Source organism: Rhinopithecus roxellana, chromosome 13 (assembly GCF_007565055.1).
Source record: "Rhinopithecus roxellana isolate Shanxi Qingling chromosome 13, ASM756505v1, whole genome shotgun sequence".
NCBI classification, from domain to species: Eukaryota; Metazoa; Chordata; class Mammalia; order Primates; family Cercopithecidae; genus Rhinopithecus; species Rhinopithecus roxellana.
The window spans coordinates 125,051,883-125,071,732 of NC_044561.1; the positions used below are offsets into that span (position 1 = coordinate 125,051,883).

Consider the following 19,850-nt stretch of genomic DNA (forward strand, 5'->3'; position numbering starts at 1 on the left):
GGTGCCCAGGCTGGAGAGCAATGGTGCGATCTCAGCTCACTGCCACTTCCGCTTCCCAGGTTCAAGCGATTCTCCTGCCTCAGTCTCCTGAGTAGCTGGAATTACAGGCGCCCGCCACCATGCCTGGCTAATTTTTTGTATTTTTAGTAGAGACGGAATTTCACTATGTTGGCTGGGCTGGTCTTGAACTCCTGACCTTGTCATCTGCCCGCCTTGGCCTCCCAAAGTGCTGGGATTACAGGAATGAGCCATTGCACCCTGCCTCTTTTTGGAGTTTATATCTGTTTGGTTTTTGTTTAAATAGATCTTTCTTTCCTCTTATAAATACCTCATCTTTTTTTTTTTTTTTTTGCAACTGCACAGCAGCTTGCTGTGGTGATATGCCAAGATATGTATAACCAATCTAACTGTTAATAAATATTTAGGCCTCTTTAAGTTTTCTATGCCATAACGGCTACAGTCTCCTCATCCAGACATATATTTGCCTGCTTGTATATTTCCATAGCAGTTCTAGAAATAAAATTTCTGCATTGAAGAGGATATACTTTTTTTTTTTTTTTAAGACAGGTTCTCACTGTCACGGAGGCTGGAGTACAGTGGCACAATCATAGCTCACTGCAGCTTCGACCTCCTGGGCTCAACCGATCCTCCTGCCTCAGCCTCCCACTGAGAAGTTGGGACTACAGGTGTGTGCCACTATGCTGGCTAATTTTTTTTTTTTTGAGACGAAGTCTCGCTCTGTTGCCCAGGCTGGAGTTCAGTGGCCGGATCTCAGCTCATGGCAAGCTCCGCCTCCTGGGTTTACGCCATTCTCCTGCCTCAGCCTCCTGAGTAGCTGAGACTACAGGCGCCCACCACCTCGCCCGGCTAGTTTTTTGTATTTTTTTTTTTTTAGTAGAGACGGGGTTTCACCGGGTTAGCCAGGATGGTCTCGATCTCCTGACTTCGTGATCAGCCCATCTCGGCCTCCCAAAGTGCTGGGATTACAGGCTTGAGCCACCACGCCCGGCCTATGCTGGCTAATTTTTAAATTTTTGGTAGAGACAGGGTCTCACTATGTTGCCCAGGCTGGTCCCAAACTCTGAGTTCAAATGATCCTCCTGTCTCGTCCTCCCAAAGTACTGGGAATATAGATAGGCACAAGCCACCGTGCCCAGCCTGGAATATACATTTTAAACGTGATGTGTAACTTCTTGCCTCTGAACCCATGGAAACCCCACCCTGCCGTTTGTCAGTGGGAGTCCTGGTGATCCTTCATCCTGTGAAAAGGCCGCCATGAACATCTCCAGTGCCTTCCCACACAGCTCAGCTAAGCGTTCCATTTCCCACAGTCTGCGCCCAGCCTTGGAGAGCTGGGGAATTACAGGGGGCCAAGGGTGTCAACGACAAGTGGGTGGAGGCCGCTGAGTTCTCCATCCCAACCTGGCACACAAGCTCCCCGAGCGAGATCGCCAGCAATCTGGGCTCCCATTTTGCATGTTTGATCTGGAGGACACCCATGACTCAAGGGGTAGTTAGGCCCCTGGGTATTTCCATACCCCTCAACCCATGTCTAGTAGTTGGAAGTATGCGTACCTGTTTTGGAAAGCTGAGAGTCTTTTCACAGATGATTCTGGCACTGGTGGGAGGGTCGGGGAATTCATAGACTTGGGCAGAAGGGGGCTGGGGCCCCTCCACCCAACTCCTCATCTGCTCATAAACGGGGCCTGGAGTGGGAGGGCAGGGTAGAGTGGGCACCTGATAGGTCTCCTCTGAGCTGGCAGGAGCTTCTTCCAGGCCTCTCGGGAATAGGGGGCACGGCCTGTCTGCAGTGACCTCCGTGAGGATTTGGAGGCGGTTGGCAGGGGCCAGACCTTGCCTTCCGTGGAGCAAACACTTCCACCAACCCTCGCTTTCTGGCACGTGTTGCTCCAGAATGGTCAGGATGTCCCCTCTGCTGAAAGCCAGCTCATCAGAGCAGTCAGGGCAGTTGTCATAAAGCGCCCTGGCCAGGAGTGCCTGCGGGTGGAGAGGGGAGAAGAGAATCTGCTGTTAGCACCATGGCCAGTGACCGCTACACCAGTCCCACTCACTTAGAAAGCTTAACGCAAATTCGTAATGCCCTTTCATTTCATTTCTTCCACCCCAGAGGCTCTTGTCCCTGCTCTTTGCCTGATTTGTTCCTTCACATCTTTGGGGTCTAAGTGAAATGTCACATCCTCAGAGCAGACTTCCCTGTATCCTGAGACGAGGTTGCACGATCCTAATATGCTTTCATGGCCCTGTTTGTTTAGGGTTTGAGACAGGGTCTCACTCTGTTGCCGCGGCTGGAGTGCAGTGGTGAAATCTTGGCTCACTGCAGCCTCGACTTCCCAGGCTCAGGCAGTCCTCCCACCCCAGCCTCCCAAGTAGCTGGGACTACACATGCGTGCCACCACACTGGGCTACATTTTGTATTTTTGTAGAGGAGGGCTTTTGTCATTGTTCAGGCTGGTTTCCAACTCCTGTGTCACAGCGCTGTTTTAATTTGTGGAAGTCATGACCCTTGTATATATACACATATGTATATATACGTATATATGTGTATATATGTACGTGTATATATGTATCTATGTATATATGTGTATACATAGATACATATATACACATACTAAATATGATGGATTGATACATATATGTATATCACATATATTCTATATATATAGCAGTCCATTATATATTGTGTATACATATGGGTGTCTCTTTCTCTGTCATGTACAGGTGCCTGGCATTTAGTAAGTGCTTGGTACAGGCAGCTGTGACTGTCATTACTATTAGGTCGCTTTTTGTCTGGTTTTTGCTATTTTCCTTCTGAATTGGATTGGCAGTTCTGTGACTGCTGGGCCCACATTTCACTTGGCTATTCTGTCCCCAGTGTCAGGCCCAGGCCCAGGTACATAGAAGATGCTCAATACATGTTCATTAATAAGTGAACGACAAGAGGCTGGGCGCAGTGGTTCAGGCCTGTAATCCCAGCACTTTGGGAGGCCGAGGAGGCAGATCACTTGAGGCTGGGAGTTCAAAACCAGCCTGACCAACGTGGTGAAACCCTGTCTCTACTAAAAATACAAAAATTAGCGGGGCATGATGGTATGTGCCTGTATTCCCAGCTACTCGGGAGACTGAGGCAGGAAAATCGCTTGAACCCTGGAGGCAGAAGTTGCAGTGAAGCAAGATCATGCCACTGCACTCCAGCCTGGGCAACAGAGCGAGACTCCGTCTCAAAAACAAAACAAAACAAAACAAAAACTAGTGAATGATAAAAGACTCAGGAGGTTAGTGACTTGCCTGTGGTCACAAAGCCAGGATCAAACCCAGTCTCCTAATTCTCCGACCTACGCTCTTTCAGTAAGCCACACAGTTCTAAAACAAATCACCTCGTTACCATGGCAGTGATGGCTGAGCCCCCTTCTTGTTTGAACTTTCCACTGTAATTACATGAAGGCAACTTGTTTCTTGAGGTTTTAAAGTAATCACCTTTCCCCACCTTTTTATATCAATACATGTTCATTACAGAAAAAGAGAGAAATAAAAGAAGGAAATGAAAATTACCCATGATCCCAGCACTCCAGAGATACCAATTTACACCATTTTTGGTATTTATCCTTCCAGCGGTTTTTTATTTTCTAAATAAATGTAATTACACCTTTTAAACTCATTAACCTTTGTTCATACGGTTCATAAATAAAGCAAAAGTGACCAACTCCCCCATTATATTTGTTGAAAATTATTGTGCTTCTTGCCTAATATTTCTATTCTGTTCCAAAAATGGAATTGGAAGACCAACTGCTGATAAAAACCATCTTAACCAGACAAGCAGGTCTGTGTGGATTTGGGGAGACACCACCACAAGTCTATCGAAAAACTGTAAGTAGAATCAGATCCTTCACGCACCCAGAGAGACATTGAACGTCCCCCACAAAATCTAATACAGCTGAGATCCTAGGAGATCATGAACAATTTTTGTAAATAAAACCTTTTGTTCTTTCTACAAAAGTAATAAAAGTTCATTTACAAAAAGTAAAAATAATAATAAGCAAACAGAAGACAATGAAAATGCCTGCAGTGCCACCACCACAGGTAACTGCTGTTAATTCTTTGGTTTTTGTATCTTTCCAGATCTTTTCTTTTGCATAGTTGTCCACATACACACCTACAGTCATCGTTAAAGTTTTAAAACCTAATGGCATAATATGAAACACACTGTTTTATAATCTGCTTTTTTTTTCCCACTTAAGAATAAATTGTGGGACCAGGTGTGGTGGCTCACGTCTGTAATCCCAGCACTTTGGGAGGCCAAGGTGGGCGGATGACAAGGTCAGGAGTTTGAGACCATCCTGGTCAATATGGTGAAACCCCGTCTCTACTAAAAATACAAAAAAAAAAAAAAAAAAAAAATTAGCTGGGCATGGTGGTGTGCACCTGTAGTCCCAGCTACTTGGGAGGCTGAGGCAGAAGAATCACTTGAACCCGGGAGGCAGAGGTTGCAGTGAACTGAAATGGTGCCACTGCACTCCAGCCTGGGCAACAGAGTGAGACTCCATCTCAAATAAATAAATAAATAAATAAATAAATAAATTGTGAGCATCTTTCCATGTCAATAAACATTTTTCTTTAATATCCTTTAAAACAGTGACTTGGTTTTCCATTGTATAGATGAAACATAATTTTTCTTCTTGGTTTTGGACATTTTAGCTAATTGCAGTTTTTAGCTATTACAAACAATGCTGAAATTATCATCTTCATAGCTAGTATTTGCAACTCCCCTTGTTTATTTCCTTGGATAAATTCTTCAGCAGGAAGTCGGTGGGTGGAAACCATCAGGGCTCCGGAGGCTGTCACGTTCCCCTCCAGCAAAGTTTCAATCCATTCACACCTCCGCCCACTGTGAATGAGACTGCACAGTGCCTTGTACCCTAATCTACCCTGTGCATTACCTCTTTGTTGGATGATGTATTTGTTTTAAAATCTTTGTCAAGGAAACTTGAAATATTTCCTAGCACATTCTTAGCAACACCCAGACTACTCAAAACTACAGACTCAGCTGCAGCCCTCTTGCCGCTGAGGGGATAACTTGCAGGCAACTCAGGGAATGTGTCACCTCCCTGCTGTACCCCACTTTTAACTCATTTTTTAATAGAAAAAAGGTCCCAAAAGGAGTTAGGGGCATGTGTATTGTGAGGGGCATTCCTGCCTGTAGAGATTTCCTGTCTTCTCCATGGTGAAGCAGATATCCTCAAGTGAGAGGGAAGATATGAAGCTGTCACTTGTCTGAGCCCAGTGGGTGTATGAGATGACATTGAAAAGCAGAGAGCTGAGCTACAGCTGATGGACACTGACCGTACGTCCTGGTGTCAGGCATCCCACGGGGTGTCTTTCTGGGTCAGCCAATTATTCCTTCACAGATTCAGCAAACATTTATGGAATGTTTATTACATATGGCACTGTTGCTGTCCTCGAGTTTTTCAGGGACACAAATTTTGATCATGCCACTCCCCTCTCTACCACCCTTCAGTGGCTCCCTACTACCCTCTGGACAAAGCCCAAACTGTGCCCAAACCATCAAGGCTCTGTGTGATTTTGCCCCTTCCCACGCTTACAGCCTCATCGGTATCACTTCCTCACTGGCCTCCGGGGCACCACCCTTTCTGAGGGCTTGAGTGTCTCATTTGTGCTGTTCTCTCTACCCCAAAGCAGTCAGCAGCTTTCCACCCAGTGAAATCCCACACATCCTTCCAGGTTCATCTTAAATGTCACTTTCTTAGGAAAAGGGTCCCTGACACCCTCTCAACCAAACTAGTTCTCCCCATACTTAGGCTCAACACCTTTGCACATCAGTACTTATCACATTAGGGTTCAACTCATCCAGGGTCTGTCTCCCCACGAGAACGTAAGCTCCAGGAGAGCGAGGGCCACACCCTCTTGTTCTGGACTGCATCCCATGGTCCAGCACAGAGTAGGGGATCTTAGCTACTTGTTGAGTTAATGAATGAAAGAGAGGCATGACATAACACCTCCATTTTCAAGTCTTTAAGAGGTAAGAAGTCACAAACACCAAGGTGAGCACTCCTATTTCTGTCTGGAGTAGGGTAAGAGGAAGCTTTCCGTGACCCCCTGACCACACTTTTGGATAACCCTCAGTAAGAACGACCACCAGCATGTCCAGAAGGTAAACTTCAAGGCATAACTAGTCTGCACACGGAATCATTATCCCTTGAATGTGTTGGAAGAATATGAGTGCTGAGCTTGGAGAATCCAGCAGTGATGAAGTATTTAAGGGACTAGAGTTTTAGAGTCTTATAAAGAGTATTGATTAAAGGTCAAGACTTAGGCCGGGCGTGATGGTGCATGCCTGGAATCCCAGCACCTTGGGAGGCCAAGGCATGTGGATGACTAGAAGCTAGGAGTTCCAGACCAGCCTGGCCAACATGGTGAAACCCTGTCTCTACCAAAAAATACAAAAATTGTCCAGCTTGGTGGTGCACGCCTATAGTCCCAGCTACTGGGGAGGCTGAGTTGGGAGGATGGCTTGAGCCCAGGAGGTGGAGGTTGCAGTGAGCCAAGATTGCACCACCGCACTACAGCCTGGGTAAGGAAGTGAGACCCTGTCTCACAAAAAAAAAAAAAAAAAAAGAAAAAAAAAAAAAGGACTTAGGAAAGTTACATGCTACTTTGTAGATTTTTTTTCCAGTTAAATAGACAAATAATTGCTATTCAGTTTAAAAAAAAAAAAAAACAATAATCTGAAAGGTTTATTATCTGAAACGATATCTGAAAGGTGTATTATCTTGTAGGTTTGTTATCTTGTAGGACTTTAACCAGTTTCATATTTAGCCTTGCAATCACACTCTAATATTCCTTAATTAAATTGCCTATACCTACCTAGCACCTCAATGATCTCTTTTTAAAAATAAATTCATTCAAGTTGGACAAGCATCCTCAACGATCTTTGACCTAGTTTTAACATTTCATTGATTCCCTATTAATTGACCAAAATTGATTAAAATCTTTGACATGAGTTCATTTTATATTTGCGTGAGAGTCATAATTTTGCCTTTTTGAAAATTGTACTTTAACCATTTACACTGGGAACAAAAGGGAAAATGAAAGGCTTTGCAGAGGCTATAATGAAATAATTATGGTATATTTCATCATAATTCCTATGAAATACATTTAAAGCAATCTTTAAAAACCCATCATCTGAAATGTGCTTGCATTTGTCTAGAAATAAGATAGTGCATGTCTTTAGACAGAGCAGTTGTTGCAATATGGCAGCTGCTCTGAAGGGTCCAGATTGAACGCAGCTTAGCTGGTGGATTTGTCTATTGTAAAAGTAAGGATTTTTTCCAGAGAACAATGGGGTTTTTATGGGCATCCACAGCTGTCCAAGATGAACAGCAGCAGTCTTATTCTTGATATATGATTTATTTTCAAATTTTGACCTGCTGTCTTCAGGACAGCAGACCACATCTTCAAAGGATGTAAGCTCCCAGCAAAGGAAAACTCTAAGTATGTTACCATAACACGATAACAGGATTCCCTTCCACATGGGGGGGGGGGTCTCTGGACAGCTCATGCAATCAATTAATTATGTCTCAGAGTTTCAGTAGCAAAGACCATCAATGTTAATGTTACAAAAGAAGAATGAAATGCATGTGAAAAGTCTTGGGGAGTTCCTTACCTGGAATGGAGGGAAAACAGGGAATTATATTGAATGAGAACCTATTTTGTGTTGGATGCACTGAAGTCATTATATTACCTATTTCTCTGAAATCTCAGAGGCAGACTTTCTTATCCCCATTTTACAGATGAGAGAACTGAGGGCCAGAGAGATCAAATGACTTGTTCAAGGTCACTTAAACTCTAATTGGTTCCTCACATCCATTCTTTCACCTTATAATCCACTCTCCAGACGCAAGCCAGAATATTTTATTTTATACACATAAATTGGATCCTGTTGGTCTCTTATTTTGAAAGTTTCTAATTGCTTAGAACTGCATTCAGAACAAAAGGTCACCTTCCTAGTGTGGCTTCGAGGCAGGATTCGCCTCTCAGTTCGCAGCTCTACCCTCATTCATTTCCCTCCAGTCACATTGTTTTCTTACTTTTCTCAGGTGCCCTGAACTTGCTTCCACCTCAGACCTTTCCTTTGCTGTTCCTTCTGCCCAGAACTCTCTTCCACCAGATCCTCCTCCTCTGGGTCTCAGCTCGAGTCACCCCTTTGCAGAGGCTGCCCGTGACCACCCCACTTTCGGCTATGCTCCGGCTCTTGTGGTCAGGCTGGGCATGCAGGGAGCACTGGACATTGCAATAGCAGCAGCCAGCACTCATTGTGCACCCGTGTTCCTGGCACTGCACTGAGCTCTTTGTGAATAACAGATGGAAGCAGTTGACAGGCCACTGCGAAGGCATCCAGTAACCATCGCAATGGTTGCTGAGGCCACTCACAAGGTATTCTTAAATAGAGTGTTAATTGGAAATATTGGTGTAGAAATTTAAGAGGTGAAGGAGGACATATGTTCACATTTTTGTTCCTTGTGGGTACACAAGCAGTTAGATTCTGGTTACAATGGAAGAACTGTTCTTAAACGATTTCCAAAAAGGACATTTTCCACAAATGCCCATCTTCATACAACAGCCGGGAGAGGGAAAAGGAAAATGAATACGCATTTGGAAGGAAGAATGGGAGGAGGATAGGGAAACAAACGTGAAGAATAAGAGGCTCACTGCCTTCATGGTGATGATAACCTCAGTGCGGAGACCTTTCCACACCTGGCAGATGCAATGTGCTCATCTAAACCCGAGCAGCTGAGGATACAGTGGTCTTAGCTGCACTTGGAGAAATCTGGGGAGCAATTCATTCATTCATTCATTCATTCATTCATTCATTCATTCATTCACCGAGATTGTATTGAGCATCAACTGTATTCCAGGGGCTCTGCTGGAGGCATCGTGGTGAACAAAACTGTTTCGGATCTCATGCCATGTACATTTTAGTGGAGCAGACAAATCCTAATCAAATCATCACAGAAATAAATACAGGGTTTCCACCTCTCGTAAGTGGGATGGAAAGAAAATACAAGAAGTTATGAGAAATAAAATACAGGAAGTTATTAAAAAATATGGGAAGTTATGAGAAATAAAATACAGGAAGTTATGAAAAATTATAAGTGCAGTTTGGAAGTAGTGATGCGTGAGGGCTTAGGGAAAGTTTACCTGAGAAAGTGGCCATGGAAGCTTCCATGGGGGTGAGGAGGAGTTAGTCAGATAAAGTGTTAGATAAAGAGCATTCAGGCAGAGGAAGAGGAATGTGTGGAGGCTGGAGTGCGTGGGTGAGGGGACGTGTGGGAGTGTGAGTGAGCGTGTATGTGTGTGTGTTGGGGAGGCATGGAAAGTTGGAGGAACTGTAAAATGACCAGGTTGCCTGGAGAGAGATCAACAAAGGCCCTGGCTCCTAATTTCCATGGCGGCTGCTGTTTATACCTGGTTACTGGGTGGAAAACAGGGTGCATGGAGCAAGTGGAAGCCAGAGAGGCGATTCAAAGCCAGTTGTCGGGTCCAGCTGGGAGATGCCTGTGACTTGGATGAAGGCGGAGGCTGGATTTCGTTAGTTTTGGGGAGGAGCTGGTGAAGGACTGGATGCAACTTGAGGTGAGGCTTGGAAGAAAAGCAGGAACATAACTACAGAGAAGAGAGGGATGCACTGCTGAGTGGGCCAGGGAAAGTAAGAAGCAGAGAGGGAACTGGCCCGCACACTTTCATCACCCGCGGTGGTATAAGAGCCATCAGCAGGCGTGGCAGCTCTAGGCAGGAGCAGCTCAGACGAGCCAGGAGAGAAGCAGCTGCTGCAGCTTCAGTTATGCTGCTTCATCGTCCCTGTTCCTAGGATGGAAATCCCCTCTCTAGGCCGGGGTGGACACACTGCCCGGGTGACTGCGCCCACGTGCACTCGCCCACATGCACAGCTTGCTTCTCTGCGTTACCTTCAATTTTCTTTCTCTTTAGATTACTCAAAAGAGCAAAGCTGCAGAAATTCAAGAGTGTCAGGGCTGGGGGGTGGGCTGAGGGGCAGGTCGGGGGGCGGGTACACTGATTGCTCTGTTGGCCTCATTTTAGTGCTTTGTGGCACCTGAGACTAGGAGAGATGAATGACCTAAGGTCATACAGCAGCAGAGAGCAGAGCGGGGATTCAAACTCGCATCTATCTGACTGTAGCCTGCTATTGCCAATACTCTGCACGGCCTTCCCAAGTCCAACTCTGTTTCCTACTCTAATCTGCTAACTCTTATGTCCAAATGTGTGCAAATCCAGAAAGAGCTGGTTTAAAGACAGCTATAAGGAAGAGCAGCAAACTCAAAGGATTATAGGACCTGCGTGAGAAATATACATGAGTGAGGCAGGCCAGGCATAAGACATTTGGGTGTGATGGAGGCTGTGGGATGCTTGAGTAGATCTTAAAATATCACTCCTCAGGCCCAGTGAAGCATTCTGCTGCTGAGTCCAGCCCACTGCTGGGGTTTGAGAGGCCCCACCCAGATTTCCTTTGCAAACTGAAAGTTAATAGTCAGGGGGCCTGAGTGTTTCTGCCCAATGCAGGACTCGCTGAATGGGCAATCTTTACCCCAAAGCCCCGGTTGAGTTGTCAAGACTGCATCTAAGCTGCCGCACAGTTTGAAGCTCTCCCTAGTCTGTCCAGCTCCTTCTCTCTTTCCTGTCACAGGGGTCAGAGCAGCATCATGGCCCCATCCTGCTTCCTCCTTGTTTTATCTTTCACAGCCCTCCCCACACCAAACTCTTATGCTCCTAAAATGAAAACAGTAGTAACCATGGGATAGGAAAGTAGAGATCATGAGACCGTTTCCAGCCAAGCAACCTAGAATATCGTTCTTTCTTTGGGAAGGTAAATCATACAATGAGGTCACCAGTGCGTAGTGGGAGGTGGTAAATAAGGAAGTTCCCCAAACTAGTGGTGGAGATGGTAACTGTGAAAGAAGCCAGAGCAGTAAGTGATGTCTAGGCCCCTGCTCTGCACAAAGATGTAGATCTCCAAGGTCAAGAAGGACATTTTTCTTCTACTAAAATCCTTCTTTGAAAAATGTCCGTGTTTCGCGTTTCGGCTTCCTTCTCACAGATTCTACGTCTTACTTTCAAGAATTCTTAGTATTCAGGCGAGATGACAGAATGCTTCCTACTTCCCCTTTGAGGGCCGGGAGAGGACACTTAGTTGTAGAGAAACCACATTTTAAAAAATGCATATACTATAAATATCACAGATCTTTTGATACATGGGAAATGTGAATCCCTGAAGTTCATGAAGGATTTCCATGGATGTAGGAGCTTTCATGTTGAGATCAGTGACATATTCTGTCATATATATATATATATATATATATATTTTTTTTTTTTTTTTTTTTTTTTTTTTTTTGAGACGGAGTCTCGCTCTATCGCCCAGGCTGGAGTGCAGTGGCTGGATCTCAGCTCACTGCAAGCTCCGCCTCCCGGGTTTACGCCATTCTCCTGCCTCAGCCTCCCGAGTAGCTGGGACTACAGGCGCCCGCCACCTCGCCCGGCTAGTTTTTTGTATTTTTTAGTAGAGACAGGGTTTCACCGTGTTAGCCAGGATGGTCTCGATCTCCTGACCTCGTGATCCACCCGTCTCGGCCTCCCAAAGTGCTGGGATTACAGGCTTGAGCCACCGTGCCCGGCCTCTGTTATATATTTTTATGAGGTAGCTGAGCCCAGACTCAACATCGAGAGTGAGTGCAGAATGGAGAAAGGGCTCTTTGATCATCTTTAAAGTCAATAGTCTCCCTTCGACTGTACTTGGAAGTATTTCATTTCATGTAAATTCAAATACAGGCCAGGAAAGAGTAAAGCAGAGAGAATAGTGTTATCTGTTGGCTTGTGAATGTTTACTTTCCATCATTTTAAAAGGACATTATGTTAAAAGAAAAAAAAAGTTTCCAAGAACACAAGAAAAATCCCCTCACCACCTCCATTTTATCCCAGCCACATTCTCCAAAAAGGGAAGACAGAGAAGGAGGAAGGACAACCTGGGGAAGAATCAAAGTATCTACAGACACTTCTTCTGGGAGGGACCTCTGGTGAGTAACAACATTCTGTGAGGTCACCTCTAAAAGGATGAGGTATGGTTTTTTATTTTTATTTTTTAAGAGACAGGGTCTTGCTGTGTTGCCCAGGCTGGAGTGCAGTGGCTATTCTCAGGCATGATCATGGTGCACTACAGCCTTAAACTCCTGGTCTCAAGCAGTCCTCCTGCCTCAGCCTCACAGGTAGCTGGGACTACAGGCACACACCACCATACCTAGCTTAAGGAGTTATAGCAAAGGTGATCTGGAAAGGGTCCTCACTTTGCAAGCCCCACATAACAATCCAGACTTCTCACACACTCTGTGTGTCAGCTAATATTATTTTCCTATAACTGATCAAATAAGGGGGAGAAGCTGGCTGGGTGTGGTGGCTCACGCCTATAATCCCAGCACTTTGGGAGGCTGAGGTGAGCAGATCGCTTTGAACACAGGAGTTTGAGACCAGCCTGGGCAACATGGTGAAACTCCATCTCTACAAAAAATATAATAATTAGCTGGGCATGGTGGCACATGCCTGTAATCCCAGCTACTCAGGAAGCCGAGGCTGGAGGATGGCTTGAACGTGGGAGGTGGAGGTTGCAGTGAGCCGGGATTGTGCCACTGCTCTCCAGCCTGGAAGACGGAGTGAGACCTTGTCTCAGGGGGGATAAAAAAAGAAGGGGGAAAATCCTCTTTAATTTTTTAGATTCAGTGTAGCCCCTCACGAAACCAGTCTGTTTGCTCTGAAAGGAGTGTCCATCGCACTCCAGTTATGCAGGAACTGTGTTAGTCTTGTCCACTGTTTAGCCAATGCTTTGGGAATGAGGATGGCTCGCGGGCTCTCAACTCTGTGTCAGGTACTGGGATGAGGAGTTAGCACTGATGACCTCATTTGATATTTAGAAAAACCTTATGAAGCAGATACTGTAAGTCACATATCATTTAGGAGATGAGTAAGCTAAGGAACAGAGAGGGTGAGAAAGTAACTTAAGGTAGCTCAGCAATCAAAGGCCAAAGCCAGGATTGGAATGCAGAGTGTTTGGGGTCTGGAGTGTGCTCTTTTAGCCTACAAACCGCTCTGCTTAGCACGGACTCCATCACAAGACAGTGTGGACATCTTAGCAGATACAGGATGGCAAAGTGCCTCCTGGGAGAGGGAGATGAAGCTGAGAAACAGAGACATTTGTATAATGGAGTATAATGTAGCCATTACAAGAATGAGGTAGAGCTTATATCAATGGAAATGGGACAATCTCCAACATGTAGTATTAAATTTTTAAAAAAGAGCAAGATGAGCATAGGTCTGCATCGATGCTTTTGTAAGTATAGCATCTTTCTGGAAGGTTATGTCACTCACTGAGGGTCCCTTCTGGGTAGGAAACAGGGGTCTGGGGAGATAGAGGTTTGGGATTAGATAAAAACACTTTGAGTCCATGTTCATTTGTGCGGCTGGAATTTTTAAAACCATGTGTAAATGTTCTTTTTCAATATAAAAATCTAATTTGCAAAGGATTCTGTTCTATTGGAAGAAGAGGATTTCTGCGCTGGTGAATTGAAGCAGCTGCTTGTCATGACCACGCAAGGCCTTTCTACTCCTAGATTAGATAGAAAGGAATTTTGACTTTGAGTCCATCTTAATCTTGGCCAAAAGCAGTTTGCCACATGCACAAAGATTTCTCACCTCCCTGAACTTCCGGGATGCCAAACATCATCAACTACTTCTCACTGGCCATCCCCCAAAGGGCCTGGACCGTGTACAGAATGGAGGATGCTGAAAGGTACTTGAGTGTTTTTTTGAGAACTAGCTGATTGTGTGAGCATTTACCTCTTCCTTGAGGGTAGGGCCACAGAGTGGAAGCACACAGAGAAGGCAATGAATGACTGTTAAATGGGATCTAACTGCAGGTGCATTAAGAATCACAGAAGTTTAGACTCAAAGTGTTTTAAAGATTTGTCTGGCCTGGTCCAGGCAAGTTGAGGAGGCACTGAGTGGATCTCTAAGCTCCTGGGGGAGGCTCCCTGCCCTTCCTGCTATCCCAGCGCTCCTCGAGCTCTCCTTTGGCCAGCTGCAGAATGATCTGGGTCCTGTGCACAAAGACCCAGGCCAGAGAGGAGGGCCTCCCATGATGGGACATGTTTCCCAAGGCCAAAGTTAGGATGTGCAGTATCAGGACACAGTAGCTGCGTGTTGCACGTGTGTGATGTTGGGGAAAACATTCAGAATAACCATGTCCCTACTTTTCTCCTGGAAAACCTCCTACAACTCCTGAAGTTGTGCTGTGAGGTCTGCAGTTGAGAAGGGAGCACCAGGCAACCAGCCATCTCCTCCCTCATCTAACATTCTGTTCTCTCTCCCTTCCTCTCTTCATTTTTGCCAGCTCACTCCTGTCTTCTCTTTGTCCCTTCTGCCTCCTTCCTTCCTCTGTAATCACCTCCCTTTGACATAGTTATCCAAGAAAGAACCTGTAATCTTTTTTTTTTTTTGAGACAGAGTCTCATTCTGTCATCCCGACTGGAATGCAGTGGTATGATCTCTGCTTACTGCAACCTCCGCTACCTGGGATCAAGCGATTCACCTGCCTCAGCTTCCCAAGTAGCTGGGACTACAGTTGCCTGCCACCCTGCCTGGTAAATTTTTGTATTTTTAGTAGAGACAGGGTTTCGCCATGTTGGCCAGGCTGGTCTCGAACTCCTGACCTCAGGTGATCCACCCGCCTCGGCCTCCCAAAGTGCTGGGATTACAGGCGTGAGCCACTGTGCCTGGCTAAAGTTGTAATCTTAACTTTTATTTTCCCCCATGAATTGCGGTGGCTTTCCATATCAATATTTACATTTAAAAGTAAAATTCCATAAGTTATGAGGAACTGTCACTTAAAATAAGAAAATGGTATATTTCATAACCAGAACTTGATCTAAGAATTTGCAAGTAGATTAAACTGTCTCTTTAATTTGTCATGTCTAATGTGGTGAGAGAATTAGTTTATGAGGTTGTAAAACTTGAGACAGCTTTGCTTCAGTAATCTGCATCTCATTATCAGAAATATTTTGAATTCTTTTAACGAGGTGATAGCTAAGTGGTTTCTTGCATCATCTCACATAAAGGACAGTTGTTTCTCTTGGAGCTGTTTTAAAAAAAAAACTTAGCAAAGTAGTTAAGTGAGAGATGCTGAAGGGAAACTGCTGCCTTTTTTGTGATTGATACTAATTTGCCAAATAGGCTAGGAAAAGAACTGAGTTTCTGCTTCAGCTCTGTTTTTGAAAAAGGTGAAAATTCTTGAATGAAAAGCTCCAGAATGTGCAGAAAATGATCTGAAAGTTATTTAACTGGAAGTGTGAATTGAAACTCCCTTTTCCCAACTACTCTTACATTTAAAGTAACATTTAAGGCCAGGCGCAGTGGCTCATGTCTGTAATCCCAACAGTTTGGGAGGCCGAGGTGTGTGGATCACTTGAGGTCAGGAGTTCAAGACCAGCCTGGCCAACATGGTGAAACCCCGACTCTACTAAAAATACAAAAATTAGCGGGGCATGGTGGTGCGCGCCTGTGGTCCCAGCTTCTGGGGAGGTGGAAACAGGATAGTTGCTTAAACTCAGGAGGTGGAGGTTGCAGTGAGCTGAGATTGCGCCACTGCACTCCAGCCTGGGCAACAGAGCGACACTGCATCTCAATAAATAAATAAATAGATAGATAGATAAATAAATAAATAAAATAAAGTAATATTTAAGCTTTAAAACAAAACCTAATAGAATAGAATATAACTTTCTAAACAAAAATATAAGGTCTCCCTTTCTGGTTTCAAAACGGGATGCAACTTTCAATTGTTTCCCATGGTGTGACAGTCATTGGGAAACCATCATTACCTATTTCCTTAATATAGTGGGGAGCACTGGAAATAACAAGCTCTGGACCCCTTTATACAGTTAACTCAGAGTGCCAAGCAATCAAATAGTTGTAGGAAATAGATGTCAGAAGACAGAAACTCAGATACTCACATTCACCTTCATCTTGATCCTTTAAAGAAATGATTTTAAAAAGTACTATCCATATCCCGGAAAACACCAGCAGAAGTCGCAAATCGCTTGGAAAGGGAACTCTTTCTGTAGGAGTTTGTGCAGGAATGCTGTGAGGTCTGGGTCTAAACTTTCTCTGCAGCTGTCCTTGCCTGTGGATGTGGTCAGTGGATCTCTAAGCTCTTGGGGGAGGCTCGCTGCCCTTCCTGCTATCCTAGCCATGGGGAATGATGGGCTGGTTGCATAATGCATTCTCTCCCACCCTCCCATTGGTTCCCTCCCATCCAAATGGATGCAAATAGCCTTCGTGGCTGGTTTATCCATAGAAACCAGGGACAACGAAGTGAATAAACCTGGTGAACTTGCATATGAGGAGGGATATGAGAGAAAAAGAAAAACTTTAATGCAAAGGGAGTTCCTTACTTTCTTAACATCTCTAAAAATAATCCTGGAGAATGGCATATGCTGTAAATAAGCACAAACTTTAACTGGGTTCTCCTTGAAAACTTTGAACTCTGACCCAGCCAGCTTTGAATTCTTCCTGATGATTCAGATGAAAAAGCCACACTTTAAAGGAACTTCTGCAGCTGTAGGAGGCACTGCCTACTAATGGGGCTTTGAGGAGGAGGTTGTGGCCAGAAAAAAATTCCAAAGCCACCCAGTGGAAATGAAGCATTTGCTTCTCTGATAACTGAATACTGTGCTTTTCCAGTAGGTTTGGGTCTTACCCAGATTGACATGCTCTAATATACTTCCCCTACTCGTGGAAACCTTGCTAAGCGCACTTAAGGCTTCATTCAATTGGCAATTATTTATCAAGCACCTACTGTACGTCTGACAATATACACCAGGGGAACAGGTAACCAGTCTCCTTGATCTAAGCTCAGGATTGAAACGACACAATAAAGGTCTCTCAGGCCTTCACATAATTGATTATCATGTCTGTGGCCCAAGATGGGCCCATGTCATACCAGACTGCATTCTCCAACTCAAAGTGCTCCAGAGATCCTAGTGTGTTCATTCACAGCCTTGCCAGTGCCTCCCACCGCCAAGTCTATTCCTTGCCAGCTAAGTCCCTGAGTTAGTGCTTAAGATATTTGGTTTGGGGAACTGTTGGATCAAGTTAAGGAGTTGACAATTTCACCCTTGCTCATGAAAAACCCACCGAAGGAGAGGCAAGTAACAGAACTTCTCTGGGGTTCAGTTTCTTCACCTGCAAGTGAGATAGCTTCACAGGGCAATCGCCAAGTTCCCATCCAGCTGTAAAATCTATGTTTCCCATGACTTCTTTTCTTACTCTTACCTCTTAGTTCATGAAAGCCATCCGAGGGATTACAGAGAAAATAACACACAGGTGTTTTTCCTCTCTAACTTCCTTTCCTTTCCTTCCCTCTTTCCTTTTTCTTTTTTCGTTTTTTAAGGAAAAAAGTGAGGAAAGGCATAAAGAAAGGAGTTTTGTGTTATTTGATGAGTCATAAGCAATTATGTCAACTCCAATTAGAAGAAAACTTTGTCTAAGGCTGTGTTTCTCTCTTTTCTTTTCTAGAGACAGGGTCTCACTTTGTCACCCAGTCTGGAGTGCAGTGGCACAATCACAGCTCACTGCAGCCTCGAACTCCTGGGCTCAAACAATCGTCCCACCTGAGCCTTTCAAGTAGCTAGGACTACAGGCATGAGCCACCACACCTAGCTAATTTTTAAAATTTTTTGTAGAGACACAGTCTCGCTATGTTGCCCAGGCTGGTCTTCAACAGCTGGGCTCAAGTGATCCTCCCACTGCAGCCTCCCAAAGTGCTGGGATTACAGGCATCAGTTACCACACTCGGCCCTCAGCCTGTGTTTCTAAAGCTTTGTGTGTCTAGCGACTGCCTGCTTCCTATCATATCCATGTGCCACTACAATTTTTTAGGTAAAATAATAAATTGAGCCAATTAAAAAAAAACTCTCCCTCAGCAATGTTACCCATGAAATTCCAGGTTTGATGAGCTAGTTTTAGTTTGTTTGAATGCACATCAAGATACACCAGTAATGTAAAAAACTGTTCTGTGCACCACACTTGAAATCCTCTGGCATGCCCACAGTCAGGGTCCCTGTAGGTGTGGTTTTTCCATTTGATTGACTAGGAAGAATTCAAAGCTGGCTCAAGCTGTTTAATGTATCACAGAGAAATGAGTGAAGGTTCAGGCTTGTTCACCAACTTTTCCATTTTTCTATGGTCATTTTTAGAGGTGCTTCAGGAAAGCAAGGAGCCACTCTGTTGTTTAAGTTTTTCTTCTTTTGTTCTGTTGGTGTGAATGTATTGCAATTCACTAGGTCTGTTTGTTTAGTTGTTAATAACGGACTACACATAAACCCATCCCAACCCTTATTTGGGATACCCAAAGGGAGCTAAGGGAGAATGTCTTATGTAACTGGCCCTGACTCCCAGTGGCTGGCAATCACCTCACTTTGGGGAACACGAGTGTAAGGAAGGAGCACCTTGAGTTGCTTGTTATTAATTACTGACTCTTGTGCTTCTATTCCCCTTTCAACTGTGGTGAGACTCTCACTTTTGAACCTAGGCTGGGTATGGTGGCTCACTCCTATAATCTCAGTGCTTTAGGAGGCTGAGGCAGGAGGAATGCTTGAGGTCAGAAGTTTGAGACAAGCCTGGGTAATATAGGAAGAGCCCCTCATCTCTACAAAAAAAAAAAAAAAAAAAAAAATTAGATGGGCATGGTGGTGTGCACCTGTAGTCTCAGCTACTTGGGAGGCTGAGGCAGGAGGATTGCTTGAGCCCAGGAGTTTGAGGTTGTAGTGAACTACGATGACACCAGTGCACTTGGGCCGGGTGCGGTGGCTCAAGCCTGTAATCCCAGCACTTTGGGAGGCCGAGACGGGCGGATCACGAGGTCAGGAGATCGAGACCATCCTGGCTAACACGGTGAAACCCTGTCTCTACTAAAAAACACAAAAAACTAGCCGGGCGAGGTGGCAGGCACCTGTAGTCCCAGCTACTCAGGAGGCTGAGGCAGGAGAATGGCCGGAACCTGGGAGGCGGAGCTTGCAGTGAGCTGAGATTGCCCCACTGCACTCCAGCCTGGGTGACAGAGCGAGACTCCGTCTCAGAAAAAAACAAACAAACAAAAAAAAAACAAAAAAAACCCACCACTGCACTCCAGTCTGGGTGACAAAGTGAGACCCCGTCTCTAAAAGCAAATTTCTGAACCCAAAGTGAACATTCCACAAAGCACTTTTCACTTACTGTTAACCAGATGGCAAACACCTCCAAGACACAGAGATGACCTATTGCTCTCTTGCCTCCTATCCCTCCCTAGCCCCACAGAAGACAGACTGCCTGGGCTGTCCAGAACATGGAGAGCACACAAAAGCTGCTCTTGATGATAAGGTGAAGCAATTGTTTGAAGGAAAAGAACAATACATTCACTAACTCATAAACTCGTGCAGAAACTCTCTGAGTGGCCAGGTAAGTGGCCTAGAATTGCCTGTGAATAACTTTTTCAAGATCCGCACTCGTCTCCTAGAGGAGCTTGCTTTTGTTTGTTTGTTTTTGAGACGGAGTTTTTGCTCTCGTTGCCCAGGCTGGAGTGCAGTGGCGCGATTTCGGCTCACCGCAACCTCCGCCTCCTGGGTTCAAGTGATTCTCCTGCCTCAGTCTCCCAAGTAGCTGGGATTACAGGCGTGCACCACCACGCCCAGCTAATTTTTGTATTTTTAGTAGAGATGGGGTTT

General features: G+C 45.0%; 1 protein-coding gene across 3 annotated transcripts in view; it reads right to left on the reverse strand.

The window, feature by feature from the left end:
* CASS4 (Cas scaffold protein family member 4) overlaps positions 1–19,850 on the reverse strand; it is a 50,547-nt gene that overhangs the window by 21,466 nt on the left and 9,231 nt on the right. For 2 of the 3 annotated variants that reach the window (XM_030913957.1, XM_010356690.2), the window contains exon 2: positions 1,576–1,998. In XM_030913957.1, coding sequence (XP_030769817.1) covers positions 1,576–1,998 — 423 coding nt within the window. The remainder of the gene's footprint in view (positions 1–1,575; positions 1,999–19,850) is intronic. The other variant, XM_030913956.1, reaches the window with a different exon arrangement.